At 40.5% G+C, this 26126-nt stretch overlaps 2 protein-coding genes and 1 long non-coding RNA gene across 5 annotated transcripts in view; 1 reads left to right on the forward strand and 2 right to left on the reverse strand.

Moving 5' to 3' along the window:
* Positions 1-11707, reverse strand: part of UBN2 (ubinuclein 2) — a 56433-nt gene extending 44726 nt beyond the window's left edge. Inside the window, exons 1-2 of the mRNA XM_080606313.1 lie at positions 11186-11707; positions 6851-6943 (exon numbers count right to left, since the gene is read on the reverse strand). Coding sequence (XP_080462439.1) covers positions 6851-6943; positions 11186-11650 — 558 coding nt within the window. The 5' untranslated portion in view covers positions 11651-11707. The remainder of the gene's footprint in view (positions 1-6850; positions 6944-11185) is intronic.
* Positions 11708-11814: 107 nt separating this feature from the next.
* On the forward strand, positions 11815-24695 carry LOC308200522. Its single transcript, XR_013955663.1, has 2 exons — positions 11815-14967; positions 15167-24695. It is a non-coding gene; the product is annotated as an uncharacterized lncRNA (long non-coding RNA).
* Positions 24533-26126, reverse strand: part of IFT56 (intraflagellar transport 56) — a 53141-nt gene continuing 51547 nt past the window's right edge. For all 3 annotated transcript variants that reach the window (XR_013955619.1, XM_080606339.1, XM_080606340.1), the window contains one exon: positions 24533-25815. Coding sequence is in view for 2 of the 3 variants with exons in the window: in XM_080606339.1 (XP_080462465.1) it covers positions 25704-25815 (112 nt within the window). In the remaining variant the exon portion in view is untranslated. The remainder of the gene's footprint in view (positions 25816-26126) is intronic.

A 26126-nucleotide genomic window follows, 5' to 3' on the forward strand; every position in this document is an offset into this window, starting at 1 on the left:
ACATAATATAAGACATTGGAGGGATAGTCGTTCAGGGAATTAGCAGAGTTTCGCTTGCTTTCACAGTTCCTTGAAAATAGTCTATGTGAATAAAAACCAGAAGGCTTAACTTTCATATAGGAAGGAATTCCTACAAATATGCTAAAAAAATACTGTACAATAGCCTTACCAGAATCATTTCTGAAAGGTATTCACTAGCCACCTGGTTTCTGGGTGACTGCGATACTCCTAACATTTTCTGTTTAGAGATGTTTCTCATGCTTCTAAAACTTCTGTTAGTGATAAAAGGACTGAGATAATTTAAGAAGTGTTAAGTTTTTCAGTATGCTACAGGGTCATTACAAAGGAAGAAAAATAGCCTAGCATTCGCTAACACGCTCTCCCACACAAGATGGATTGCTTCTCTACAACAAAGTGAAGCCTAAGCCAAAACAGAAAGATATTGATCTGGTACTTGCAGATATGGTGTGTATGCGTTTTCAAGAAGTTATAGCATTCACGTAACACAACTGAAGAAAAAGATACTATGCTGAAATCCTTTGAAATGCAAGAATCATCTTGGTTGTTAAGCCCAGACATGATAGGGTTATTTGAGTAAGTTAAAGCCAGAAACTGCAGAGCAGACTGTGGGATTCACTTACCCTAAAATTTCTGTTTGAGCTTGGTGTGACTTTCAACTTGACTTAAAAATAACACTTTTGTATTAGAAAAGTACTCAGGTTAAACTGAAGTTTACTTTCTCCTAGACGTATCTATAATTTACAGCTACAAAAACAGCAATCTGCTTATGATATAAGGCCTAGCTCTCTGACACCTGCATATTGTGGAAATTGTCTATATATAATTCTCAAAGATAAAATTCTCCTGAAGGCACCACCTTTACTAAAATAGTAGCAAGTTCTTCCATGAATTCAGGACTTGCTCCTCAAAACTTCTCAGCAGTTCCAGGCATGTTCAGAATGAATCTCTCTCTTCATTTGTAGGATCCATCCTATTACAATCAAACAACTATGCAGATATTGTTCAAAAGAGCTATCATCTTTGCTTTTATAAGCATAAGCATCCAAACACCTCCATGTTAACAGTATATTGCAGAGTTTAAGTTTATACATATAAGCAAAGCATGTGCTCTTGCAAGCAAACAAGAATCTCTCAGGTATAATTAAACAAATAAACACAATAGTCCTACAAAAAAAATCAAAAGTGAGTTCCATTTCTAATTTGTGTTTCCAAACTATATAATAGTATTTCTAACCCTTCTTATCATTCCTGTTATCCCTTATTCACCTGAATATGATTAGCTATATGACTATATAGTGACTGTACGTTCCCAAAACATGCAGTTTTTTTTTGTTGTTTTTGCTTTGTTGTTATTTGTTAAGTTTGTACTAAAGAAGGAAATCTTAGAAAAAGAGGTAGAACTTAACTCTTCTTAAACTCCAGTGCATGTCATGAAAGTTTGTAATTCTCACGACTCTGAGGCACCTGCAGGCTGTCTAAAGAGCACTATATAAACTACACTTTACTACAGTAATGAGATAGCAGAGGCAAAGTGCAACCCACCTCTGTATCATCTCTTTTTAAGTCCAAGTAACAATTACTAAAAACAGACGAGTGCTCATTGTTCATGAGTTCAAATCTTTCTGCGCCAACGGCTATTTCCGTGTGTACGGCCATTTAAAAAGACTTCTCCCATCTAGTCGATCAAGGGAAACCAGCTGATGTGATCTTTTTGGATTTCAGTAAAGCTTTTGACACAGTTTCCCATAGGATCCCACTGGACAAAATGTCCAGTGTACAGCTGAACAGAAACATCACACGATGGGTGAGCAATCGGCTGACAGGCAGGGCTCAAAGGGTTGTGGTAAATGGGGCCGCATCAGGATGGCGGACAGTCACCAGTGGGGTCCCCCAAGGCTCCATTTCAGGGCCAGTCCTCTTCAATGTTTTTATGAATGATTTGGATGTAGGACCAGAAGGTGTTTTGAGCAAATTTGCTGATGATACTAAGCTTGGAGGAGTTATTGACTCTGTTGAGGGTGGAAAGGCCTTGCAGAGAGATCTGGACAGACTGGAGAGCTGGGCGATCACCAACCGCATGAAGTTTAACAAGAGCAAGTGCCAGGTCCTGCACGTGGGACGGGGCAACCCTGGCTATACGTACAGACTGGGCGACAAGACACTGAAGAGCAGCCCCGCAGAGAGGGGTCTAGGGGTTCTGGTTGGTAGCAAGTTGAATATGAGCCAACAGCATGCCCTAGCAGCCAGGAGGGCCAACCGCACCCTGGGGTGCATCAAGCATGGCATTGCTAGTCGGTCGAGGGAAGGGATTGTCCCGCTTTGCTCTGCGCTGGTGAGGCCTCACCTCAAGTACTGTGTGCAGTTCTGGGCACTACAGTATGAAAAGGATGTGAAACTGTTGGAGAGTGTCCAGAGGAGGGTGACAAAGACGGTGAAGGGCCTAGAGGGGAAGACGTATGAGGAGTGGCTGAGGTCACTTGGCCTGCTCAGCCTGGAAAAGAGGAGGCTGAGGGGAGACCTCATCGCAGCCTACAGCTTCCTCACGAAGGGGTGTGGAGGGGCAGGCGCCGATCTATTCTCTTTAGTGATCAGTGACAGGACCCGTGGGAATGGTGCCAAGCTGAGGCAGGGGAGGTTTAGGCTAGACATCAGGAAGAGGTTCTTCACTGAGAGGGTGGTCACACACTGGAACAGGCTGCCCAGGGAAGTAGTCACTGCCCCAAGCCTGTAAGAGTTTAAGAAGCATTTGGACTGTGCTCTTAGTCATATGGTCTGAATTTCTGGTTAGACCTGTGTGGTGTCAGGAGTTGGACTTGATGATCCTTGTGCGTTCCTTCCAACTTGGGATATTCTATGATTCTGTGATTCTCAATACATTCTTATTGCCTGTTATTCATAAATATACAGTGCAGATATTGGACAAAATCAATAAATGAAAAAGTCTCATAAGAGCAGAATGAATAAAAGTAAGATTAAAATAGAAAGCTTTGTGTAGACGGAACAGATGAGAATATCTGAACTCCTATATGTGTAGTTTGAGGATTTCCTTAATGCCTGACCCTACAAAGTTCTGTTTAAGGATGCATGTTGAAAAATTGTAGGATCAGGACGTTAAGATCACAATAGCAAAATTGAAGGGATTTTCTGCATCCATGTTTACTACGCTACTTAGGGACGTTTTACCATTGGTGCCTTTCACCTCTCCCAAAAAGAAATCCTCCAACCTTTCTGTCCCAAATCATAAGCAGCCACGATACTAGAGCAAATTGAGATATTTAATTCCTGAGGCTGCAAATTGTACTTGTGCAACTGTTCAGGAACTCAAACACAAATTCAACAATGGCACATAACATGAAGTTTAAACAACCTTTGCAGCACAACTGGACCAGAAGGTGGCAAATAATTTATGAAGAATCTTCTAAAGGCCCCAGGGGAGTTGTTAAACCTTATCTCTGTATTGGGCACATTAATAGAAGTTAAAAAAACAGAACCAGCAAGCACAAGAATGCACATTCCAGGCCAGAAAACAATCTTAGTAGAAGAAAACTGTACTTCAAATATTTTAAAGGTCCCAAGGTGTTCAAAGACAACAAGCTATCACGGGATAAGAAGTAAGGTCCACTCAAATTAATGACTGATGTAAGGCTGGTAAACAAAGGGTAGGAATGAATAGTTCACCAAGGAACTATATTCAGCTACAGAAGCCACAGAGAGGGGGGAAGGAAGGAGAGATAGATAACAAATTACTCAGGACAGCAAATACAAGAGGCAGCTGAAGAATCACCAAGACACCTTGGTTGCTCAGTACTCTGAATGGTAAATTTAATCCCATGTTAATAAAAGCAAGGTAATCCACACAAAGGAAGCATAACTCCCACAACAAAAATACAGTGTGCTTCCAACTTGTTATGCTGCTCAGGAAGCACTAGAGTCATTCACATGTCACACGTTCAATCAACAATCAAGAGTGGTCAAAAAAGGAAAGAATTAGGATTTATGAAAAAGAGAATAAAACCAGAAGTCATCATTGTATCACTGATAAATCGGCATCCTACTGTTAATGTCCTTTCATTTTACAAAAATTGAACAAAAAAGGGAACGGAGTAAACCAACAAGGATGTCTGAAGGTAAAAAAAACAGCTACTGCACAGTAACAGAATGTTAAGACACTTCAGCTGTGGATTGAAAAGGCTGAGTTCTGATAGCATCAGAATCACAAGCAGCATGCAGAAGAACAGGAAAAATTCACTATTTCTCAGAATACAGGAACCATGGAGTACCAAGTGACTCATCAGCCAACAGGTTTAAACACAAACCATGTTTGTATACAACAATCATCATGGTACTCAGGGCCACAGAACAAAACATTAAACATCAGTAAACTCAGAAGATGGCCTGGCAGATTTATGGCAGAAAACTACACGAATGGTAGTTAAACACACAGCCTTTGGCTCGGAAAGAAATTAAATCACAGATTAATAGAACAGCACACTGAAGTAGTATCAACACACACTTTGATAAGCTTTCAAGTATAAGGTTACAGTAGTGTGACAGGAACATATTGCCATTAATGGACTTTTGTTTTGATCCAAATACTTTTCTTTAACATTACATAAAATATCATCTGAGATTCGACATCATGTTTTTACAACACAGAATGTTTGATTTTGTCTAGAGAACAAGAAATCAAGAGTAAAACTGGGAACAGATTCGGAATAGATTTTCATGCTGACATTTTAAAGTTGGCAGCAACCACAAAAAAGGTCTAAATAATCAAGTAAATAAATGGTATACTAACTTTATGCACCTGGCCTATAAAACTACTTATTTATAGGCTTTTCTTTAGTATCAGCAAGATATATACAATCAGTACAGTATTGCAAGTACGTGAATTTACTTGAAAAGAAGTCTTTAAAGACGACTGTTTTTCACGTATTGCATTTTTTCAAAAGTACTACAGCATCAACATTAAACTGCCATATGTGCTGTGATTTAAAAGACTCATTTGACTCCATTTCAAATGGATATAGGTTAGTAATACCTAATTAGCTTAAAGAAGAAATAGCCCTTTATGTAAATTTGAAAAAACTCTCCTTCATTCTCGTACAACTAAGTGATTACTTTTACATTAAAGCATCCTTAGAGCGTTAGAGAGATGAAGAGAATGGGTGTCTACATCATGGGATCTCTATCCTAGTTTAAGCTAAGGAGCAAATGTCTCACTGCCGGAGCAAGAAGATGGCTGGATGTTGTCAGAGCATGAGCAATTACACTGGATCAGTGTACAGACATGCAATTCCTCCTACCCTGAAGAGTAAGTGGAAACTGATGGTTCTTGTATTGGAAGAGAGAAAAGACAGGGAATATACCTAACAGAAGAACTACTAATCCCTTACCACCCTCCATGCTTAGTGGTCCTAATCTAATAGGTTCTTCTTTATATAGAAGATATTCCCCTTCTGAGAATTTTGTGGTAGTAGGGGGCATAAGGTATTATTATTTACTGATTTTCTAATGGCTATAAATATTTGCCTTTTTTTTCAACTGAGCACTGAACTCAAATTTTCATAAGTTTAATAACACCATGCTTTGTCCATAAATGTACATGTTCAGCTTTGATGCATGAATGTATATGTAAAACTATATTGCTTCCACCACTCCCACACCGTCCTACATATATTGCTTTACACGCTCTACGCTGGCTTTCATCTGCTATAGTTAAGCAGCTTGTCTCAGAACATTATAAAATCTTTAACTTATATTATGGAAATTAGTTTTCTAGAGAAGTACAATTGAAGCATTTCTCTCTGAAGTTCATGAAAATAATTTATCATTTAAATGAAAACCAAACAGTATTACGGAACTGCCTTCAGAGTATACTGGGTATATTGAGTTTCCATCAATTCCTCCAAAACTGATTCTTTTCACTTTAAGGATTTCTTTTGTTATGTATCACAGCAAACATGTTCTGAAATAGTAATTACTTCTGCAGAATATTTAGGCCTGACGTGCCGAGAAATTTGCCTTTGACAGGAAAAAGTAAAATTTTAATATGTGTATTAATAGTAAAAGATACAAATGACTGTTGTTTCCCTTCTTTATTATTGAGGTGCTCTATTAGTAATCCAGAATATCAACGTGTCTAGGCATGATGAGTTTTGATTGCCAGCTCAGAATTAATCACCCAACCCTACCCATATGAATTCTTAAAGACCTGTTTGGGTGTGGTTTTAAGACAACATTTTTTGATTTCTACCTTCATTTATTATTGAAAGCCTCTATATTAATACCTAGTGTTGTTCAAGTCATTCATGTTACACTTTCAGGAGTCAGCAGAGTATCTTTAGGCAGCTGGCAGCTACAAAATAAACTCAAGTGATGACTTAACAACAGCTTCCTATGGAAGCTTTCCAAACTAGTCAGAAATTCATCACGATTCATCAGTATTTAGCACAAACAGAAGAACTGTTCAATAGTGCACAACAGCATTACGTACAAATTCTTTCCTCCAGCACAGTATTTATCATTAGTATTGATCTGCATCTATTAGTCAGTTGTATTTATATATGAAGCTTTTCCAAGAATAGCTTCACAAGCTATAATATCCTATAGACAGATCTATTTAGCAGACTTGCCTAATAAGCTTGTAGAAGCTTCAAGCTACTTAGATGAAATATAAATGAGATGATCAGCTCAGATATACACAGAAGTCATTTGACATTACTTCAGCAGATCTATAAGGAAAAAAACCCCTGACGTTAACATCCATGCCACACTAAGTTACCACGATTAATTATCTGCATGTTTTAACAAAGGTACAGTAACTCACATATTTTGCCTCAAACTTCTTGGCTAGCATTTCCACTTCATGCCGCTCACGTTGTTCATCGTTAAAAGGATCTTCTGAGTGAACTGACTTCTTCTGAAAAAGGCAGAAGTATACATTTAATTTCAAGAGAAGCGCAGAGTGCATCTAATAAAAGCCCATGAAATGTCAATAAACTGACTATTTAGTATTAATTCTATACCTTGAAGACTGCGTCCAAATGCTTATTCTCTAAAAATGAGTTTAACCCATTCAATTATCATTCAGTTACTTTTCTTCTAATGAGAACATAAACAGAAAAGACTCAAAGTTATATATATATATATATTCAAGTATATATATATTCAAGTATTCCACTACAACCTCAGCCAAAAGTGAAAGCATGAGAGAGCTAGCACTATTTGAGCTCACAGAGAAAGAACTCTCTCTAAACTTAACTTCTTTTCACTTCAACTTACACTGGTGCCTATCCTACTGGTGCCACAATCCTCTTAGACACCACATGCAAGGTGTACCTGGTAGGCTAAGCAGCAAGAAAGCAACTAGAAGACTACAACGCAAAATCATAGTCATAACTAGTAACATAACTCCTTGAAGTCTTACTGTTATTTTTTCCTTCAGAAAACTGTAATCATAGCACAAATATTACAAGACTGCCACTACAGCAGCCAGAAGAATGATTTAATACTCCAGCTGTACAAATAAGCATGAAGCACACACTGAGTTTTCACTGACAAGAAGTCAGTGAACAATAATCATGAGTATGACAAGTTTTGCCTTTTTTTTTCTCCTCTCAGAAAAAGTACAACAGAAGAATGGAGCCACAACCTTCAAATCAGAGCCTATAGATAAAATACAGTAATTCTTGTACAGGGGAGGGTGTAATAAGATGCTAAAACATGGCAGAATTAAGTTAAGCCTTTATGGATGCCAACTAACTTTACCGCACGCATGGACTGCTCAATGAATGAAGATCCATGGTAGACTAACAGGAACAAAAAGCAATTTCCTACACTCTGAAGAGCAAGATCCTCCCCACAGTGTAGAAACTGAGTACTTAGAGGGAAAAAACGTAAAAGAGGGTTATAGTTAAACGTGAGACAACTAATAGGTTACATACACATCTCCTGCAGGCGTAACTTAATATGAAATTAAAAAAAACCTGCTCGGCTCATGCAACACCCTTTTTCCCCCTTTAGTGGGGAAAACGTACTCCACACCTGCTAGGGAAATGGCTTTTTTTTGAATTGTGATATAAAGACAAGTTGAGGCCAGAGGTCAGGTAAAATTTAGTACTGAAGTCTTTAACTTTCCTCTCTCTACCAAACACTCAAAGCCATAGCTGACTATTGCTTTGAATATTTATGCATTATTGGCAAATTTTAGTCCTGACGGTATATCTAAGGGCTCTGCCAGTCAAGAAACTTCAAGACATTACTACTTCAGTACCTTCACAGCCTGCCTGACAGAAACCAACTTGGGCTTCTGGCTCATACACTTCAAGTTCAGTTTTACACAGCAAGATTCAAATCACACCAGCAGCAAAGGAGGCATACTTTTCTTTCTGCCAGTTGAAGAGGCAAATAAACTCTTCGACCACACTACTCTGTTACTCACGTGCCAAAAATTTTACATAAACAATTCCTACCAAAACACTAACTATACCAACAGCTCTATCAAAGGATGCTGCCTTTCTTAAGATAAAAAAGTAGGACATCACAAGTTTATTGTAAACACTTCCGCTAGCTTCTCATTCAGACTGAAAACCTGACTTTAGAATTAAAAAATGCAACGCTCATACTGTCAAGCAAGTTTGGGTTGTTTTTCTGTTTGTTGTTTTTGTTTTTAACTGTTTAAGGGACCTATTAAAGCAATGTTTGAAGTTATTGCCATACATCCTTCCCAGAACAGCCAATCTCTGGAGTACTGTTCCGGGTTGCTGCAGTTCGAAGCAACACGACAAGATAAAGATGTGTTCCTAATTATGTAACGCTGAACTCAAATGGGAATAGTTATAAGGAAGTTGAGCAACTTATAAGGGATAAGGAGCAAACAATAGCCTTCGGAAAACCCAATCAATCTTTACCCTACAAAAACAGTTTGCATAACTAAGTTTGCATGAACTGTTCATGTCAAGCTGATTCACTACATAACTAAATTCTGAAATCCAGAACTCAGTTTAAAACTACAGCATTAACTGCCAAAAAGTTACTACCTACTCAAGAGTAAATCTCACAGATTGGGTAGGAAAGTGGCAGAGGGCAGAAGTTTCCTGGTCAAGTTCCATTTTAGCAAGGTAGTTTTCTCTTCCATAGCTACTGTACTCAACAAGCAGGGTCAGTTTTCCTTTCCTATAATTGTTTCTATTTTAGGACTTTGAACAGGTTACATAATTTGTTGGTCTGAGAATGAGCAGGTAAGAGACACACTTCTGTCACCCTAAGCCTCCTGCATTATGCAGAGCAAATTCTCCTCTTAAACATGCTTTAACCACAAAAGAACCTTGATACACTAGTTTTATGGGTGAGCAAAATGTGTTTCCTCTCTCTTTTCATGCTGACTGATACAAGATTGTAAGTCCTTCCCACACCATGTCAAAGAAGCTTTTTCAATTTCTACTCTGTAACAAGCAAGAACTTAAACTGCCAGCACAACTACACAACATCTGACACTTTTTACATAATCAGTTGTTTTTCCGTACAGTCCAGTGAGAGATGGGACATAACCGTCTATTGATTTTCAATCCGGACTCTCCATAGAGCTGAAAAAAAGACGGGATTTCTTATAAAACAATTCTAACACTATTTCTATCTTAAAAGCATAATTCTCTGATTCTAATTGTACCAAAAATCCACTTTTTTCCCCTCTCCTTCTCTCCAGAATACATTGAATTTGCATCAGAACTACATTAAAATGTTGTTTTGTCCCCACTTATGCAATTAACATATTACCAACCTACAGAAAAAAGCAATTATGGAGCTTGAGACTGCCAAAGGCAGAAGTCAGCCTCCATACGCTGAACCACTTCTAAACACTAACACAACTTCTACCTTCACACAGGAACTGCTCAAAAAGACGGCACTTCACCAAGCAGCAGACTACTGCTACAACAATTTGGAGCAGTCGTAACGGGCACTGTTTGCCCACAACGGCTGTAGGACAGGATGAACAAAAGGAACCTTTTAACTTGCATCAGAAGATCTCAGAGGGATTATTAAAATCAGCCACTGATTTTTCTGTCTTCTACATTTGACAACAATCCAATTCTACAGCCCTCCTACTACTGTGAAAAAAGTGAACAGACTGGTAAGTACCGTTACAGAATCAGCATCATCTAGAAACGCTTTTCTTCATAAAACAGGAGTTTTAACCAATCTTGAGTTTGTGATGATTCAAAAACCTACTGACAATATCAGTACTGGTACTTGATATTTGCTTTTAATTTTCAACCAAAGCTATCACAACCTTGTCAGTAGCAGCTGCCCCTTCCCTTTTCCAAGAAGATGGGAACTTTCTCTAAAATTGATCACTAAGAGAAGCCACAACTACCTAAATCAAGCGCAACTTTATCATGTCCTTAACTCCCTGTGAGTGACTGGCTCAAGTGTGACCAGCTTAAGGACATGCATCTCTCATTCCTACTTGAAAGCAGAGCCTCTCTGACTGGCTGATGCCACTTGCTTCTTTTAAGTTGTCCGCACCAGCTTTTCTCCTTAAAAAAGGAAGCAGCTCGAGTAGGAAGTATTTTCTGTTTGGGAGGAAAAGGGGAAGTACTTTCTTCTGGAGTGAAGTTTCTGACAGTTACAGGTGAGGTTACAGTGCCAGCAACGTTAACTCTGAATCGCCCCTGCCCCCCCCCACCCAGACTGCAGAAACTCATCTCCAGGACTGCTTAACGCGCACTTCGCTGCTCCACGAGGCTCGCTGCGGAGCCGGGCTAATAACTCTTCATTTACTTGCACAGAGCCTATAGAGAACCTGAAATAAACGGCCCGGCAGCGCACCAGTTCCATTCCGTTGGCAGTAAAGTAAAACAGAGATAAACCCTCCCAGGCAGAGAGGACACAGGGCAGGAAACGGGCGAGGGGCAGAGGGCTGGGTACGAGGGGCACGGGACGTGCTCGCGAGCTCCACGCGGGAGCCCAGGAGCTGCGGGGCGCCGCCTCGCCTTCCCCTTCAGGCCAGGAGGAGGCCGGAGGCACGGCGAGGCCGCCGGACTTCCCCCTGCGGCACCGCCCCCCCTCCCCCGGGCAGGACGGGGCGGGCGGCGGGCGGCTGCCGGCCGGGCCTCGGGGAAGGGCCCGTGGGCCTCGGGGGTGGGGGTGGGGGGTCCCGTACCCGCGAGTCCCCGCAGAGCAGCAGCTCCGGGTAGCTGAACTCCACGCAGCCCTCCTCGGTGGGGTCCTTCAGCACCACCTCCAGGCGGACCGTCTGGCGGAGCGGGAGCGCCTCCTGCGGCGGCGGCGGCTCCTGCCGGCTGCCCTGGCGCGGCGGCGGCGGCGGTAGCTGCGGCGGCGGCGGCTCGGGCCGGGGGGGCTCCCGCTGCGGCTGCGGCTCGGGCCGGGGGGGCTCTCGGGGCGGCTCCAGGCGGGCTCCGCTCTCCCGGGGCGGCATCGGCGGCGGCGGCTCCGGCCGGGAGGCTTCGTGCGGCGGCTCCGCCAGCGGCGCCTCGCGGCCCGCTGCCGCCGCCACCACCACCGGCGGCGGCGGCGGCTCCGGCTCCCGCTCCAGCGCCGGGCTCCCGGCCTCGCGGCGCCTCACGGGTGACAGGCTGATCAACGGCACCCGGCGCGGCTCCGCCATCCTCCGCCGCCTCCCCCCACCCCCCGCCCGCCCCGCTCGCCCGCCCGCCGGCCGGCCCCCGCCTCCCGCCTTACGGTGACACCGCGCTCCGCGCTCCCTCCCCCTCGGCTGCTCCTCCCTCCCTCCCTCTCCCCTCCCCCGCTCCGCCGCCCGGTCGGAGCTGCCCCCCTACGTTCTCCTCGCCGCCCCCGCCATCTTGGCGCCCCCCCACATAAATAGAAGCAGGCCCGCAGCCCGCGCATGCGCCACCGGGCGGCCGAGGCCGGCGCGCCGCCCCGCGTCGCTGCTCTCAGCGCTCGGCTTCCCCCCTCCCGCCCTTCGCCCTCCCCTCGACGTCACCGCGCCCGCCGCTCGCCCGCCCGCCCGCCCCCGGTTGCCTTGGCGATGTGCACGCCGCCCGCCGGCCGGGCCTTAAAGGGGCCGCGCCGCGCGGGGCGATGGCGGACCAACGGCCGGGCCCGCCCTGAGGGGCCGCGGAGCTGCTGCTTCGCCTTGCGGGGGCAGCGGCCCCCGGTGTGCAGGGGGCTGCGCCGTGCTCGTCCTGTGCACCGTGGTGGCACCTATACACCGCAGAGGTGTCCAGAAACTGCCCGTCAGTCACCAAAATAAAAACCTCCAAAATCCGAAAAACGATCAAGACTCTTTAATTATGGGGGGGGGGGGGTAAACAGTCGGTTCCAGGTTGTGAGGTGGTGGCGTGGAGGCACCTTGGCTCATCCGCACCGACACGCTCAATGGAGCATGGCTGGGCCAGCTGAGGGGATGGGCTTTGTCCGTGCTGCTCCTTGAGCTGAGGCAGCCTGTCCCTGCAGGATGGCGCGGCCTGCTGTGGCAGCCGGGTGGCCATGTGAGGACAGGAGCTCTGTGGCCACCTTTGGTGCGTAGGGTGCCAGTTCTGGTCACAGGAAGAAATTCTGGGGTGTCAAGGAAGGGGTGTCCTCTAGATACAAGGAAGGCAGAGTAAGAGCAGCAGCGAGACTCCCTCCTCCACGAGCAAGAGCTGCCTGCAAAAGCACAAGTGTTTTGGTCTGTCACCACCTACTTTGACAGACTGGGTGCTGGTATCTCCAGACGGAGGTATGCCACCAAAACTGGTAGGTTTCAGGAAGTTATAAACACCCTCATATGCACTGTAGTCTCCAACTGTTTTGGAGCAGACAGAAAAATGTTACAATTTTTTCCTCTGTAGCCTCAGCATTTCTGGGAAGGAAGAGTTTTGTTCTCTTTTTAAAAACATACTCATGTTATGCAAGACAAGTGTGATTTACATATCTGTATTATTCTGAATAATACAGCAGACCATTCTGTATAGCACATTACCTCACTTTCCACTCTGCATCACAGCACACAATGGTTTCATCTTACTGCGTATGAAGTTTTTTGACTTGACTTACTTTCATCTAGATGCCAGAGAAGATTCATGACACTGGAATGGTGTTACCGAAAAATTTGGTTCACTACAACGGAGGACATTCCAGAATCTTACTTGCAACAGGAAGTCAGTGGAGTGCCTGACCTGATCTGAGAAACAGGCTGTCCTTTTGAAGTCCTTTTGAAAGCCTTTGTTGAGCTTTGTAGTCAAAGGAACGTGATTTATCTTAAAACCTTGCAGGTTCTAGTGCAACTAGCAAGCTTGGCAGAGATATTCCTCAAATATATTTTGACTTTCAATTTCATAAAATTATTTGTAAATCCCACCTGTTCTCCTGTTGAAAATTTCATACGGCTGTTGGAGAAGGCACGTAATAAGCAATGTGTTTTTGGACTCAACTGAGCATTGCTAAGCTACAGACCTGCAGATCCTGCTAGGCAGATTCTAGTCCCCACCAAAGCTTCTACACAGTCTGTATCATTAAGCCTTGCGATGATAGAAGGGGGCCTTTCCTTGTCAAAAGAGCAATTTAGTGTTCAGAAAGCAGAAGTCTTAGGTAGAAATCATGGGCTCTTCTGTGACTCTGCTGAATGCTTGTTTTCAATTACCAGATGGGAGACTAGAGACTGAAATAAGTACAGTGTAGTAACAGGAATACAACAATTTATGTTCACAGGTAATATGTGCACATATCCTTGGAAAAGGGTGAAGATAAGTTGTGCATTGTAAGTATCCAACCTAAAAATCAATTCTATCTTTCAGTCTCATAAGATAAGTATTTAGAAGTAACAAATTCAAGACAGGTACAGCACAAGAAAATGAGGCTTGCAAGTATCTAGAGTAAACTTTAAATTCTTGATGGTTGTGTAGATACACTTGGAACCACATCCTGGTCAGATTTGCAACGTGCTTTTTAAATAAGAAAAAAGAGATAGATAGCAATAACTGATCAGACCTTTGATAGAGTTACAGAGAAAAATAATAGTAGTTCTGGGAAGTAGCAGACAGCCATTTGTTCTAAGTTAAGACATTGCAGACTTTGATAGGAGTAGCAGCCTTTCACATGTAAGGTTTTTGTAGATACTTACTCTTTCATTTTTATTCCCTCCTCTTCTTCCTCTCTTCTAGGAGTTTAATTAGACAAATACATCATCAGAAATCTATTTTGTCTAACCTCTGATCAACTTGGAGCACACATTTTTTATAAAGTTCAACATTTGCTTATACAGCTAGACAAATAACAGTTCTAAATCTTTGAATTCGAAGTGAAGTTAGCAAAGACAGTTGCTAACTGTCAGGGGCTCTGTATCTTGGTGTCTTGAACTAAACCAGAAAGAAACAGCTGCAGATCCAAGCATAGCAGGCACCGGAATAAGTTATCATTACATTTTGTAAAAGATGCTGGAAGCAGCTAGAAAGACTCCCAAAAAAAAACCAAAGCAAATCCAGTAGAGCCTAAGTTCTTTATGAATTTCGTTTTGAATACACCAGCTTGTGCTATACCAAACAGTTTCAAGAAGATTTGTTTTTGTTTTAATCATTGTTTTCCTGTTGTGCTACTTGTTTTGTTCTTTGGGGTTTAGCCCTGCCTCAGACTACATATTGTTTGTACGCTCTATAATGTGCATAAAATGTAGAAGAAAAAAAAAAGTGTTTTATACTGGAACCTCCACTGAGGTAGGAGCTGTACTGAAAGCCACCTCATGCCTGTGCCAGTCATACCTCAGCCACTCAAAAGTCTCCAGAGGACACCCCTAGTCATGTGGGGCTTTGTTTCTGTGAGAATATCATTTTCCATGTGTTGTTTCCTCACTACATCTTCCTGATATCTTGGTTTCTTATGTCCCAACCAGGAATCTTGTTGATTGTCACGGTCCTTCCTCTGAAACTGCCGCCACAGCAGCTGCAACATTCATCGCTGTGTCAGGAGTTGCTCCAGCTGCAGGTAGGATGATGTTTGTGTAGCCTTTGCTAGAGCTGCTTTTGCATCACAAGAATCTGCTGCACCAGCAATGTGGGAGGCATTGCTGTTTTGTTTTCTTCTTGCTTGTTTATTTTTTGTAATGAGGCTCTCTGAATTCACATACAGTTTTTTTTGGACTTGTCTTCCCTTCCTACATTTTTCCTATGTTGTCTTCTGCTAGATCCAGAAAACAAGTGCCATGACCACTCTGAAATAAAGATTGATCAAGAGACTTTGAATGAATGCAGAAGAATGAACACAACACAGCTCAAGGAATAATAAAACCCTTCTATTTCTCTAAACCAAGCATTAACGCCATACAAACCATCTGGAAAAAATAATTTCTTTTACTCAGAGGATACTTCCCTCTCCTCTTTTCTTCTTCTAATTATAAATATAATTTCCTGCAGAACATACCTCAAACTTTCTCTATCCTATCTAAATAGGATTAAATACCACTTAATCCTGCCAGGCAGGAATCGGGCACATGTTTTTAGAGTTGTCACCAGCTACCACATCCTTAAAAGGTCCAAAGTTCTCTATTTAGTGATGTAAACTGTGCTTTAGAAGGACAGTAGGCAGGTAGAGAAATACCAGATGTTGAGGACTAGAAAAAGTACATTGGCTTCAGGTGATTAGGATATACTTTAGAAGGGCAGTTATAGTTCTTATTTATCACTATTTATTTCAAGGCAGAGGAACAGTGATGGTCAACTTTATCCCATGCATTGGTATATTGTACCCTGTGAACTGGTCAAACCATACCTCTTGGAGAATTAAGGTTTGAGGCTACGAGACACTGGAGATCTTTCAAGAATTTTAAGAACAGCTTTGAACAAAAGTTCAAAAAGTGAAAAAACAAGCTCAAATTTTCAATGACAATAGGAACTTTTATTTTTCAAGTAGCAGCAATTTGGAACTAAAGGCCTCATGCTGAAAATGGTTTTTGCCTTTAGAAGTGGATTTAGGTGCTTCACTTCCTGAAATCAAGAATGATCTTCTAGAACCGTTGTGTGCCTGGACAGCATAAAAGGCAGCACTGGGTATTAGTAGGTAGCTGACGAAAACAGAATGTCGGCTTTTATCTCAGCAGGGCAAGTCTTCACATTACAAAAGCAAAGGGACTTACAGGACTGCGAGTATCATAGCGGTGTGAGTTCCCCAGCCAGTCAAAGGGTCAGTGTTACCTAAACCTACTGTCTTTACTGTTCACGTGTAATTTCTCAAAGAGAATTTCGAACTGACATTACTGCTGCGTGATTAGTGATTTTTATGATCTACAGAATATTGTAATATCCTTTAATCTAAGCTAAGAAAAAGCAGAAGAAGATCATAATTTAAAGGAACCTCTGAGAAAATTCAAAGCTTCAAAAGCTGCATTGCCATGGAATTGCAGCATGAGCCAGGTTAGGAAGAAAAATGGTGAGAGAAAATGTAAAGAAGAATTGCATCTTGGTCAAGGAAGAGCAAACTTGGGAAGAGCTTTTGATCCTGAAGAGGAGGTGAGATTTAACCCTTCTACCTAACGTTAAACATCAGCTCTTAAGTGTCCACATTTACCAAGCAGAAAGCTGGCAATTTTTTCCCTCAGGTAACAGCAGCAAAGTCAATCCTAACTAGCAAGCTAAGAACAATTTTCTAGGTACATTTTATTTTTTATTTAATTGTTAATAATAGTTTCTCCTTCTGTTGTTAAGATTCCTTGCTGGAACACATAAAGCAACTTTCATCTTTAAGCTCTCCTAACGTTAAGGGTGATACTCAGCTGAGGCTGACAAACAAGCTGCAAACATCTCCAGTAGTAATGAACCTAGGTGAAGTGTGTGGCCTCTGTGTTAACTGAAATTAATTAGGGAACAGCATCTGAGATACTCTGCCAAGCAGCGAAGATTAGTTTGAGATCTAAAATCACTAGGAAATTCCTCCTTGCAGATACACCTTTTGCTAAGGAAGAGGAAGGAAAGAGGAAAAAAAAATTAAATACCTTCTAGGTGGTCACAAGAAGATTTAAACAAACAAACCACAAAAGATGAAATAACCTTTTACCTAAAATCCTGGAATTTTCTTTGAGTAGCAAGATGAAATACGTCAGAAATATACACTGGATTTTGTGGAGGAGCGCCCAGTAACACACACACACAAACAAAAAGTTATTTTTTTTTAATTATAAATATATAGAAAGAGAACAGAACTCAATGAACTAAGGATCATCTGCCTGTAACATGTTGATTGTATCACTTGAACTGTGCTTAAGCTGAGTTTAAAATTTAAAATCAGCTGCCTTTAGAAAGGTTTCCTTAATGGTAGCTCTTTTATGATTCATACCTGCTCCTTTTACAGTGTAAAAACACCTACATATTTACAGAGATTGAAAGGGATTATGTGCTCAGGAAAGACGTCTCATGTTTTTTTCTCATTTGCCCTGTTTCTTTAAAGATGCTTGCTGAATGGGATACTTATCTGAGAGAAAAGCCTGTTCCATCAGGCCAGCACCCCTGGAGGCAGCCGAAGATTACCAGCCTGGCTGAAACTTTGGAGTCAGGTTATTGTCTTATCTTCACAGTGCTGTCTGCTGGTTTTATTCTTCCAATAGTAATTAAAAGCACACAAGTATCTCTGAGTCACAATTTTAAGTAGCTACCCCACCTACCTGTAACGTGAATATGAAAGATTAGCTTTGTATAGAATTCTCAGCTTGAATGGCAATTCTACACTAAAAGCACTAGTAATGCTATTTAATGGGGTAAAAGGGTCTGGAAGGAATTCTCAGCGATACAAAAGCTAATGTGCCATTTAACTCTTGTTGAGGTTTCTCTTGTAAGTGCTGACCTAGGACAAGACAAATACTGCTACACAGTGCCCATGAAAATGGACCCAGTCAGATTGTAGGCCAGACTGGCCTTAGTCACTCACCAGGGTGATATTTTCTGGGTTTAGTGAAATATAAATATTTTAATAATTAAAAGAAAATGCTTTCATGTATTAAATACTGTAATATATATATATATATATTTTAAAAAAGTATAGTCGCTGTTCAGGAAACAACTTTCAAGCAATGTTCACCCTCCCAAAAAGGAGAATTATATATATTATATGTAGATTGCAAAACAACCTTCTAGGAAATGTTTGACGTACAAAGTAATATTTGGCTGTGACCTTGGAAGACATTTTTTTTTTCCCGTTCTTCTTCTCTAGTTTCTCCTTTGGCTTTCAGACTGGTTTTACAAAAACTCCAATTTCCTAACCACCTCTTTCAGTGCCTCTCAGCACTTTGGGAACTGCTTTGCCTTACATAAAGTACTATATCTAAATAAGTACACGTTATCACAGACAGCTGAGGGTGATTGCATAAACAAATTACAACATTTTTAACATTCATACAAGCTTATGATCAGAATAGTCAGAGGTACACTTTGCATGCACGGTTCAGCATTTTCATACTTCCATGATTTTATTTCCAAGCCAAATTGCTTTCAAAAAGCAAAGCACATATTCATCACCAAGAATTAACTACATACCAAGCTTGCAGATTCAACACAAAGCTGCTTTTGAGTTGCCACAGCATTAAAAATAGCATCTGAAAAATTACTTGTGAAAAGTGATTTTCCATACATGAATAATTTAAACAGACAAATGGAATTTTATTAAACTCTGTTTTCTTACCACCTCATGTTGTATTTTGAGAAGATGTATGAAATTTAAAGACTTTTCAGAATATTAAAGTGTAGCAGCAATAGCAGTGAGAATTTTAAGAAGAGTGGCTCTTACATACCAGAAATGCTTTTGAGAACAATCTACATTTTCTGCATGATGGCTGTATTTCAAATGCCATTTTCCCAGCCTTGACAGAATTCCCCCTTACACTGATAAGTAATTATACAGTCGGATTTAGCTTATATTGAGTACTTATCTGAAGACTTCCTCATGGTTTTAAGAGATTTTAAAGTTACTTATTTTGTAAGCGTCGTACTCATTTGTAGTCCTCCATAGGATATAGCATATTTTACAAATTTGAACAAATGTTAACTAGAATGTTTCTGTGAAGTAGGGCAAGGCAAGTAAGAGGTGGGATGAGGGGAGGAAGAAATAGGTGGAAAACTTTATGACAGCACTTTAAGGCCAGTCACGTTAGTGGCTAGATTGGAAGGGAGAACACTTGATAGGGAAGGGGAAACATGCAGAAATGAAAAACAGACACAACAACAGGACCTGTTTGAGAATAGCTAACTATACTGAGTGGGAAGTCTCGTAAAACTGGCCTCAAAAACTGCTTTGCTCTGACCTGAAAATAGCTCTTCTGCCTTTAAGTGCACCACATTTTTTTTATATAACTAACTTCCACCTCAGTTTGTTCAGTGACAACTAAAGCACTTGTGACTTCATGAATGAGTCAGACAAAAGTAAGATTGAACTTGTAGAATACAATTACTGTGATAACCATCAGTAATGCGAATATACCAGACAGTTTAAGACCTCGTTTATCAGATTTTCCAATTTGATTATTCTAAAGTTTTCTTAGGTAGAAAGGTAGATTGCTGTTATAGAGGGACGTTTACTTCATGTAATATTATTTAATTGAACAGCTCTGCGAAGTTAGACAATCTGTTTTTGTCACATTATGGCTACCCATATAATGGCCTCGACCTGTGTGCACACCCGCCAATGAGAGGCAAGGAAAAGATTACCAGTAGCTTTGGAGCAGACATGCATAATGACCCCATCATTCTTAAGAAGCACAGAATCAGCTAATAAAAATAAAGCTGTAGTATTGCAATGTGGAATGCAACTGTTAGAATTGAAGCCTGGTTCTTTTCTACATAACATAAGCCATCTCTACGTTATTGTACGTATTATTAAAATGATATTGTATACTATATAATTCTGCATTGTTGTGTGTCATTTTTCACAGAACTGACCACTTGAAAGTTGATTACCGTGATCAAGGAACAGATGGTGAAGTCTGAGGCTCATCACTCTTCCCTAGTTAAGGGCCAGCTTAAAGTGCAGTTTGAGGACTCAAAAAAGGCATACAATTCCTAGGTCCATAAAAGTGCAATTCAGAGATGACAGCATAGGTACTATCCCACAGTTTGGTTTAGCTATATCTGAGAAGGGCTACAATCGATCTCATAAGCTACTTTGACAAGAAATACGGTAAGTTGCAGGTTCCCGAAGATTTAGTTGTAAAAACATTTTAAAGGCCATACTAACTTTATCACATCTGTTATTTTTAGCTACCTTAAAGATAACACAATGTGGGGCAATTAGGCACAATAGGGTCTAAGTATGAATTGAAACAGAAGTTCTCTTCTAATTATCAATTAAGCAAGTTCTGTAAGGAATTTGGGACCTGACCGTTGCCCAGAGATGTCAAGTACTTGCTTTATCTGTTGCAAATGAAACAAAAGTTTAAAACCGCATTGCTAGTCAGTCGAGGGAAGTGATTGTCCCGCTCTACTCTGCGCTGGTGCGGCCTCACCTCAAGCACTGTGTGCAGTTCTGGGCACCACAGTACAAAAAGGACGTAAAACTGTTGGAGAGTGTCCAGAGGAGGGCGACGAAGATGGTGAAGGGCCTAGAGGGGAAGACATATGAGGAGTGGCTGAGGTCACTTGGCCTGTTCAGCCTGGAGAAGAGGAGGCTGAGGGGGGACCTCATCGCAGTCTACAGCTTCCTCACGAGGGGGAGTGGAGAGGCAGGTGACCTATTCTTTGTAATCACCAGTGATAGGACCCGCGGGAATGGTGTCAAGCTGAGGCAGGGGAAGTTTAGGTTGGACATCAGGAAGAGGTTCTTCACCGAGAGGGTGGTCACACACTGGAACAGGCTCCCCAGGGAAGTAGTCACGGCACCAAGCCTGTCTGAATTTAAGAAGCGTCTGGACTGTGCACTTAGTCACATGGTCTAAAATTTTGAGTAGACCTGTGCGGTGCCAGGAGTTGGACTTGATGATCCTTGTGGGTCCCTTCCAACATGGGATATTCTGATTCTATGATTAACCTACAAACTCAAAAGTAAGCTTTTGGTGGGTGGCTTCTAAATATGATCTGAATACAAAGGAAAGTAGTAATATCTTTAAAATTTTGCAAGCAGCTTTAAACAATGGGACTCCATCTCCAGTAATCTGTCTGCGATGCTGTAAAATTGATGTAATAAAGAATGAATGGGAATATACTTAAGTCTGATGACATGGTTCTTCTACAAGTTTAGCTGTGCAGCAGTTATACAAATGCAATACGTACATTTCTAATGTCGTATTACTGATTTAAAAGAGTAGCTTAACAGCATTAGTGAGGCACACATTAAATGAGTGTAGAATGACAAATGGTGAAAAGTAGCTGTCAGTCATTAACAGAACGTTTTGGGGGTTTACCTTAGTAGGGTCCTGGAAGAATTGATGATTCAGCATATGCCTTGATCATTCAGATATAAATGTAAAACAGCACTAATACTATGTTGCAGAGAAGCAGATTAGTAATGAATGAGGCTAAAATAGTTGCACTCAGTGATGTGCATAAGCTGGAAAACTGATACCATTCAAACAAAATACATTTTTCATACAGCTAAAGGTAGGCTGATTCTTCAGAAGGGTAGAATGTATCCTGGAAAATAATAGTTCTGGAAAAACCCTAGATGTCATGTCACAGTTGAGAAGCAATTTAATGTGAGCTCCCTCTGTGATAATATGGCAAAAAATGTGAATACAGTCTTCGAGTATACATGTAGGAGAATAGTGAGCGGCAGTATGGAGGAACATATTCCAGTGTCACATACAGTGATAAATTACCCTCAGTGCTACACAGCCACATTAAAAAAAAAAAAAATCTGTTGACAAACTGATTGCCAGTTTTCCAGGCTGGAAAATATCCTTACAAGAGATGTTCTTTTTAATACAGAGTTGACGGGGTCGCATTTTATACCTCAAGAGGGAAAAAGGAAAAAAAAAAGAATGCCAGTCTTTAATGACTATTTAACATAGCAGACATGAACACTAGAAGAAGAAAATAATAGAAAATGAGGCCAAATAAAATGAGTTTAGAATTAACGGTACAATTTTTAAAAGAGCAAAGGTGATTTATGAATTTGAACAAATGGATCTTTCATTACCCACCTTTTAAGCGTTTCTGGCAAATATTTTTATGGAAAGCCAAGTTATTGGATTCAATACAAAGATTAGCAGATGAAATCTACCACCTTGCGATAGGTAGGGTCAGACCAGATTATCTAGTAGTCCACTGAAGGCTTGATTTTAATGGTTACCAGTGATGCTTTCATGTAGTTATCTACTTAATCAGGGATCATATGAATAAATGAAATGTGGGAAGTCTGGAAATGAAAGTGAAAAAAGGGTGACTGGAAATTATTTCTGGAGATATTTGTTTAAAGAGTAAGCCAAAAAGCAAAAAACCAGGTGTTTTCTTTATCGTATGTATAGCTCCCATCTAGTGAAACTACATGTAACAACTATACACTTAACTGTTTGTTTTCCATCTTATTATCTAATGGCCAAGCTCCTTATTCAACCTCAGACAATTCTCTTATGAAAATCAATGAGAGATCTTCAAGTTGAAGGCACCACATAGACCTAAATGCCTGCTAGAGTGCATGGTCAAAGTTGGAATACGAGATTACCTTTGTTTCACAATGATCTTGCCACCTCCAGATTAGTACATTACTTGGATCCACAGCTGCTTGGATCCAGCTGCTGCTGCACTTGGAAATTATATGATAGATTCCAGAATTAATCCAAGAGGGTTGCTGCTATATTGTATCAATTCAGATGCTGGCCAAAGTGGATTTTATCCTGGAACTCACTTGCAGCAGTAGAAAGGATAAATGTCTATACCTGGAGTATAATTCACATGGATATTACTGGCACAAAATTAACAATTACCAAACTTAAGGTCATCATCCTTATTTACCAGGAACGGGTCAGCGCCCAACTAAAAGCAGTTACACAGTGTTTTGGTTTTGTCTTTCTCTAGCTGTCACTGTTTAGATATGACTGCTAACACAGTACCTTCTGTACACTCTCTGTGTACTATTTTCCAGATTTTACATACTTATTCAGGGTATAAAGAAATAGCTGTGTTTTCCATACTCTTCCTTGTAATTCTAGTTATGCAGCAATTTCTTTTTGCCTTAGTCTCTCTTTCATTACATTACCTGAAATACCGCTGTTATCAATTTTATATTCACTTATTAGTGACCCAATAAACTTAACAGTTTCCCTGACTCTGCACATGCATTCTTCACTGCCTGCTTGTTCTATGTAAGTCCCTTCTGTTGTTACAGTTTTTCTCCACATCTTCCTCCCTGTTTAGATTACTGCAACTCCTTAAATTCCCACAGTACGGGGAAATATGGAAAAGGCCAGGGATAAAGCTCTGCTAACTACCTGACGAAAAGCTTTAGAAATTTTTTATTCCCTTTCTGCATCAGCTAAGGCAATTTCTATCACATTTTTATTATTTGAATATTATTTCAGATTAAATAGTGAAATACATTATTTTAACATAATTCAAAGGTAAAATAAACATCAATATATCAGGACTTTTTTCTGCATTTTAATAGTACTTACCTATCTGTTGTATTTCCAGGACTCTAAATAGTAGGACAATATGTAACGTATCTTTTATTTCATCATTGCACAAGACAAAACCCTGCAGTCTGCGGTTCTTTATGCCTTAAATTACAAATATTATCAGTCAATAAAATGCACTGTGCTAAAAACCACATTATTTAGTGTATTAAATATGACTTTGTGACTACAGTGAACAAAGGTGACATTTTCAAAAACTTCTTCACTGGTCATGGACAAAGAATTTAAAGTTAGTCCCCATGGCCATGTGCTGTAATGCCATCACACTTACTTCAGAAGATTCATCCAACATTTAAAATGGTCTGCAATGGATTTGGAGCTGCTCTGCAGCTCTCCTGCAGGTTAAGCTTCAATAAAGGGAGTAATTAGAAGCATTTAACATCTGCTACAAAGCCACCAACATGATTTTTTGAAGCTTTGTACCAAGACTTGCAGTATTCCTGATCTGTTTCCAAGTTAATTAAACTGGGAGGGAAGAGTAAAATGCCTTTTTCAAGAGAAATGTGTTTCATAACTGCTTTCAGTGAAAATATGTAATGCTCCTTTCACACCTTCTCTTTTGAATCAGTGTATTGTTGCCACTACCCCTGCTGAATGCCTTTATTATTGTTGCTTATCAGTTTTCTAGGTTTTACGTAAATGCAAATAGCCACAACTACCAGTGTGCTTCCAAATATCTGAACGATGATACCCACATTTTTTGCTTAAAATAGTAAAAAACACTGACATGTTATATGGCAGAAAGGTGTATATGGAACATATACACCCAGTCTTCTTATTTTTAGCTTCAAATCGTCTTAAAATCAGAACCAAGGCCACTGGCTTGCCTTTGAATAATTACTGAACAAACATTTAACAACCAGTCATAGATTTACCCTTCTCCACAGCAAAATGAATATACTATTTCAATTCCTTCAGCAACACAGACCAACATTCAACTGCAGATTCAATTAAAAGCTTTAATTAAAGCACAGACAGCAGAGATTACTGTATTCAAACTCCTCCCCCGATACAAAAATACTTCAGAAGTATTTTACAAATTTACAAATTGCAAATTTTGTTTTTACAAAAAAATACAAATGTTTTTCACTGCAAACCATATAATACATTTCTATGTTACAACTGTTGCCTTCATTTAGAATTGTGTGTTTCCTAACTGCTCTCCTTAGAGCACATGAGAGTAATTATCTCCAAAAGGATAATAAATATATTTGTAACTAGGGTGGTAAAAGCTGAAAAAAATGATTCTAAACAGTTCCTTTATCCGTAAGACTATGAAACTAAATGGATTACTCACATGAATTACATTAACATGGATAAATGTTTTGACTGTTGATTTTGAGTTTTGAGTCAAATCTCAAAGCAAGATGGAACAATCCAGTCAGTCAAACCTCCGTGCCCTGAAAAAGATGCTTTGTTACTAACCTAGAAAGCAAGTAAGCCATTCTGAATCTTGGCATTTGGCATTGATTAACCCGCATCTTCAGAATTAATAGTAAGAGAGAAAACAATCCTTACAGACAAAAATAAAAGAGAAGTTTTTAGTTGTTGAGATTTATCCAGAAAAGGACAGTGCTCAAAATATGGTTTGTATTTTACCCCAGGCAGGTAATATATGTTCATTCTTTACGTGTTATCAGATATCCTATTTTGGTTGTCACAATCATGCTTTCTACTTGCCACATTCCATCACTTGCTGAAGTAGACTTGTCTCAATCATTTAACAAATTATTCTTCTCCAGAGGCCAGAAGACTTACTTTTCAAAAACCACAAAGCACTCCAGTAACTTGTGCAGAGAAATCTGGGGAACACCTGAATAACACTTTGATTTGTGGACTGTTGGAATGACTACTAAAAAAACCTGAGAAACTTAGAATGAGGAAATAGAGATTGGTACAACAGAAAAAGTACCAATCATACTTCAATGAAAAAAAGTACTTGCTGAATGTTTTGCAGTCTCACTGAACTGCACCATTACTCAGCTGCGTTAACCTGCTTGATGTCCTAAAGTCCTGCAAAGAAGGAAATACCCAGAATGCAAAGGAGAAACCAAGACTCACATCTTACAGCCACAAACAAAACAGTAATCGACACGGTTCATTTTATGACACTGGCTTAGACAGGGACTCGGTTCTCCTTGGCCCACTTTTTCATAATGCGAATAATGTATTCTACTTGAGAATTGCCGGTGCTTCTCAGAAGGTGCAGTACTTCCCGTAGAGTCTCTCTAAAAATGTGAAAAGCAAAGATTTAAATGCGTGTGAGAACCAACTGATACAATAAACAAGCACCCACATCCAAACTATTTTGCAAAACATGGTTCCTAGACAGAGAGGTCCATTCATCTGCGGAGCACGAATAAGTAAAAATGCACAATAGTTTAGATCCAAGGGGGAAAAAGGTCTTATATGCACTGGAACAGGGAGAGAAGTTAAAAGTAAAAATCAGCAAAATGTAACTACTTAGTTTGGAATTGTGCATGTGTCTATGTATGCATTTATATGTAAATCCTTACTCTTGCAAAAGAGTTCCCCAGAA

Source organism: Anser brachyrhynchus (assembly GCF_964034855.1).
Source record: "Anser brachyrhynchus genome assembly, chromosome: 1".
Taxonomy (NCBI): Eukaryota; Metazoa; Chordata; class Aves; order Anseriformes; family Anatidae; genus Anser; species Anser brachyrhynchus.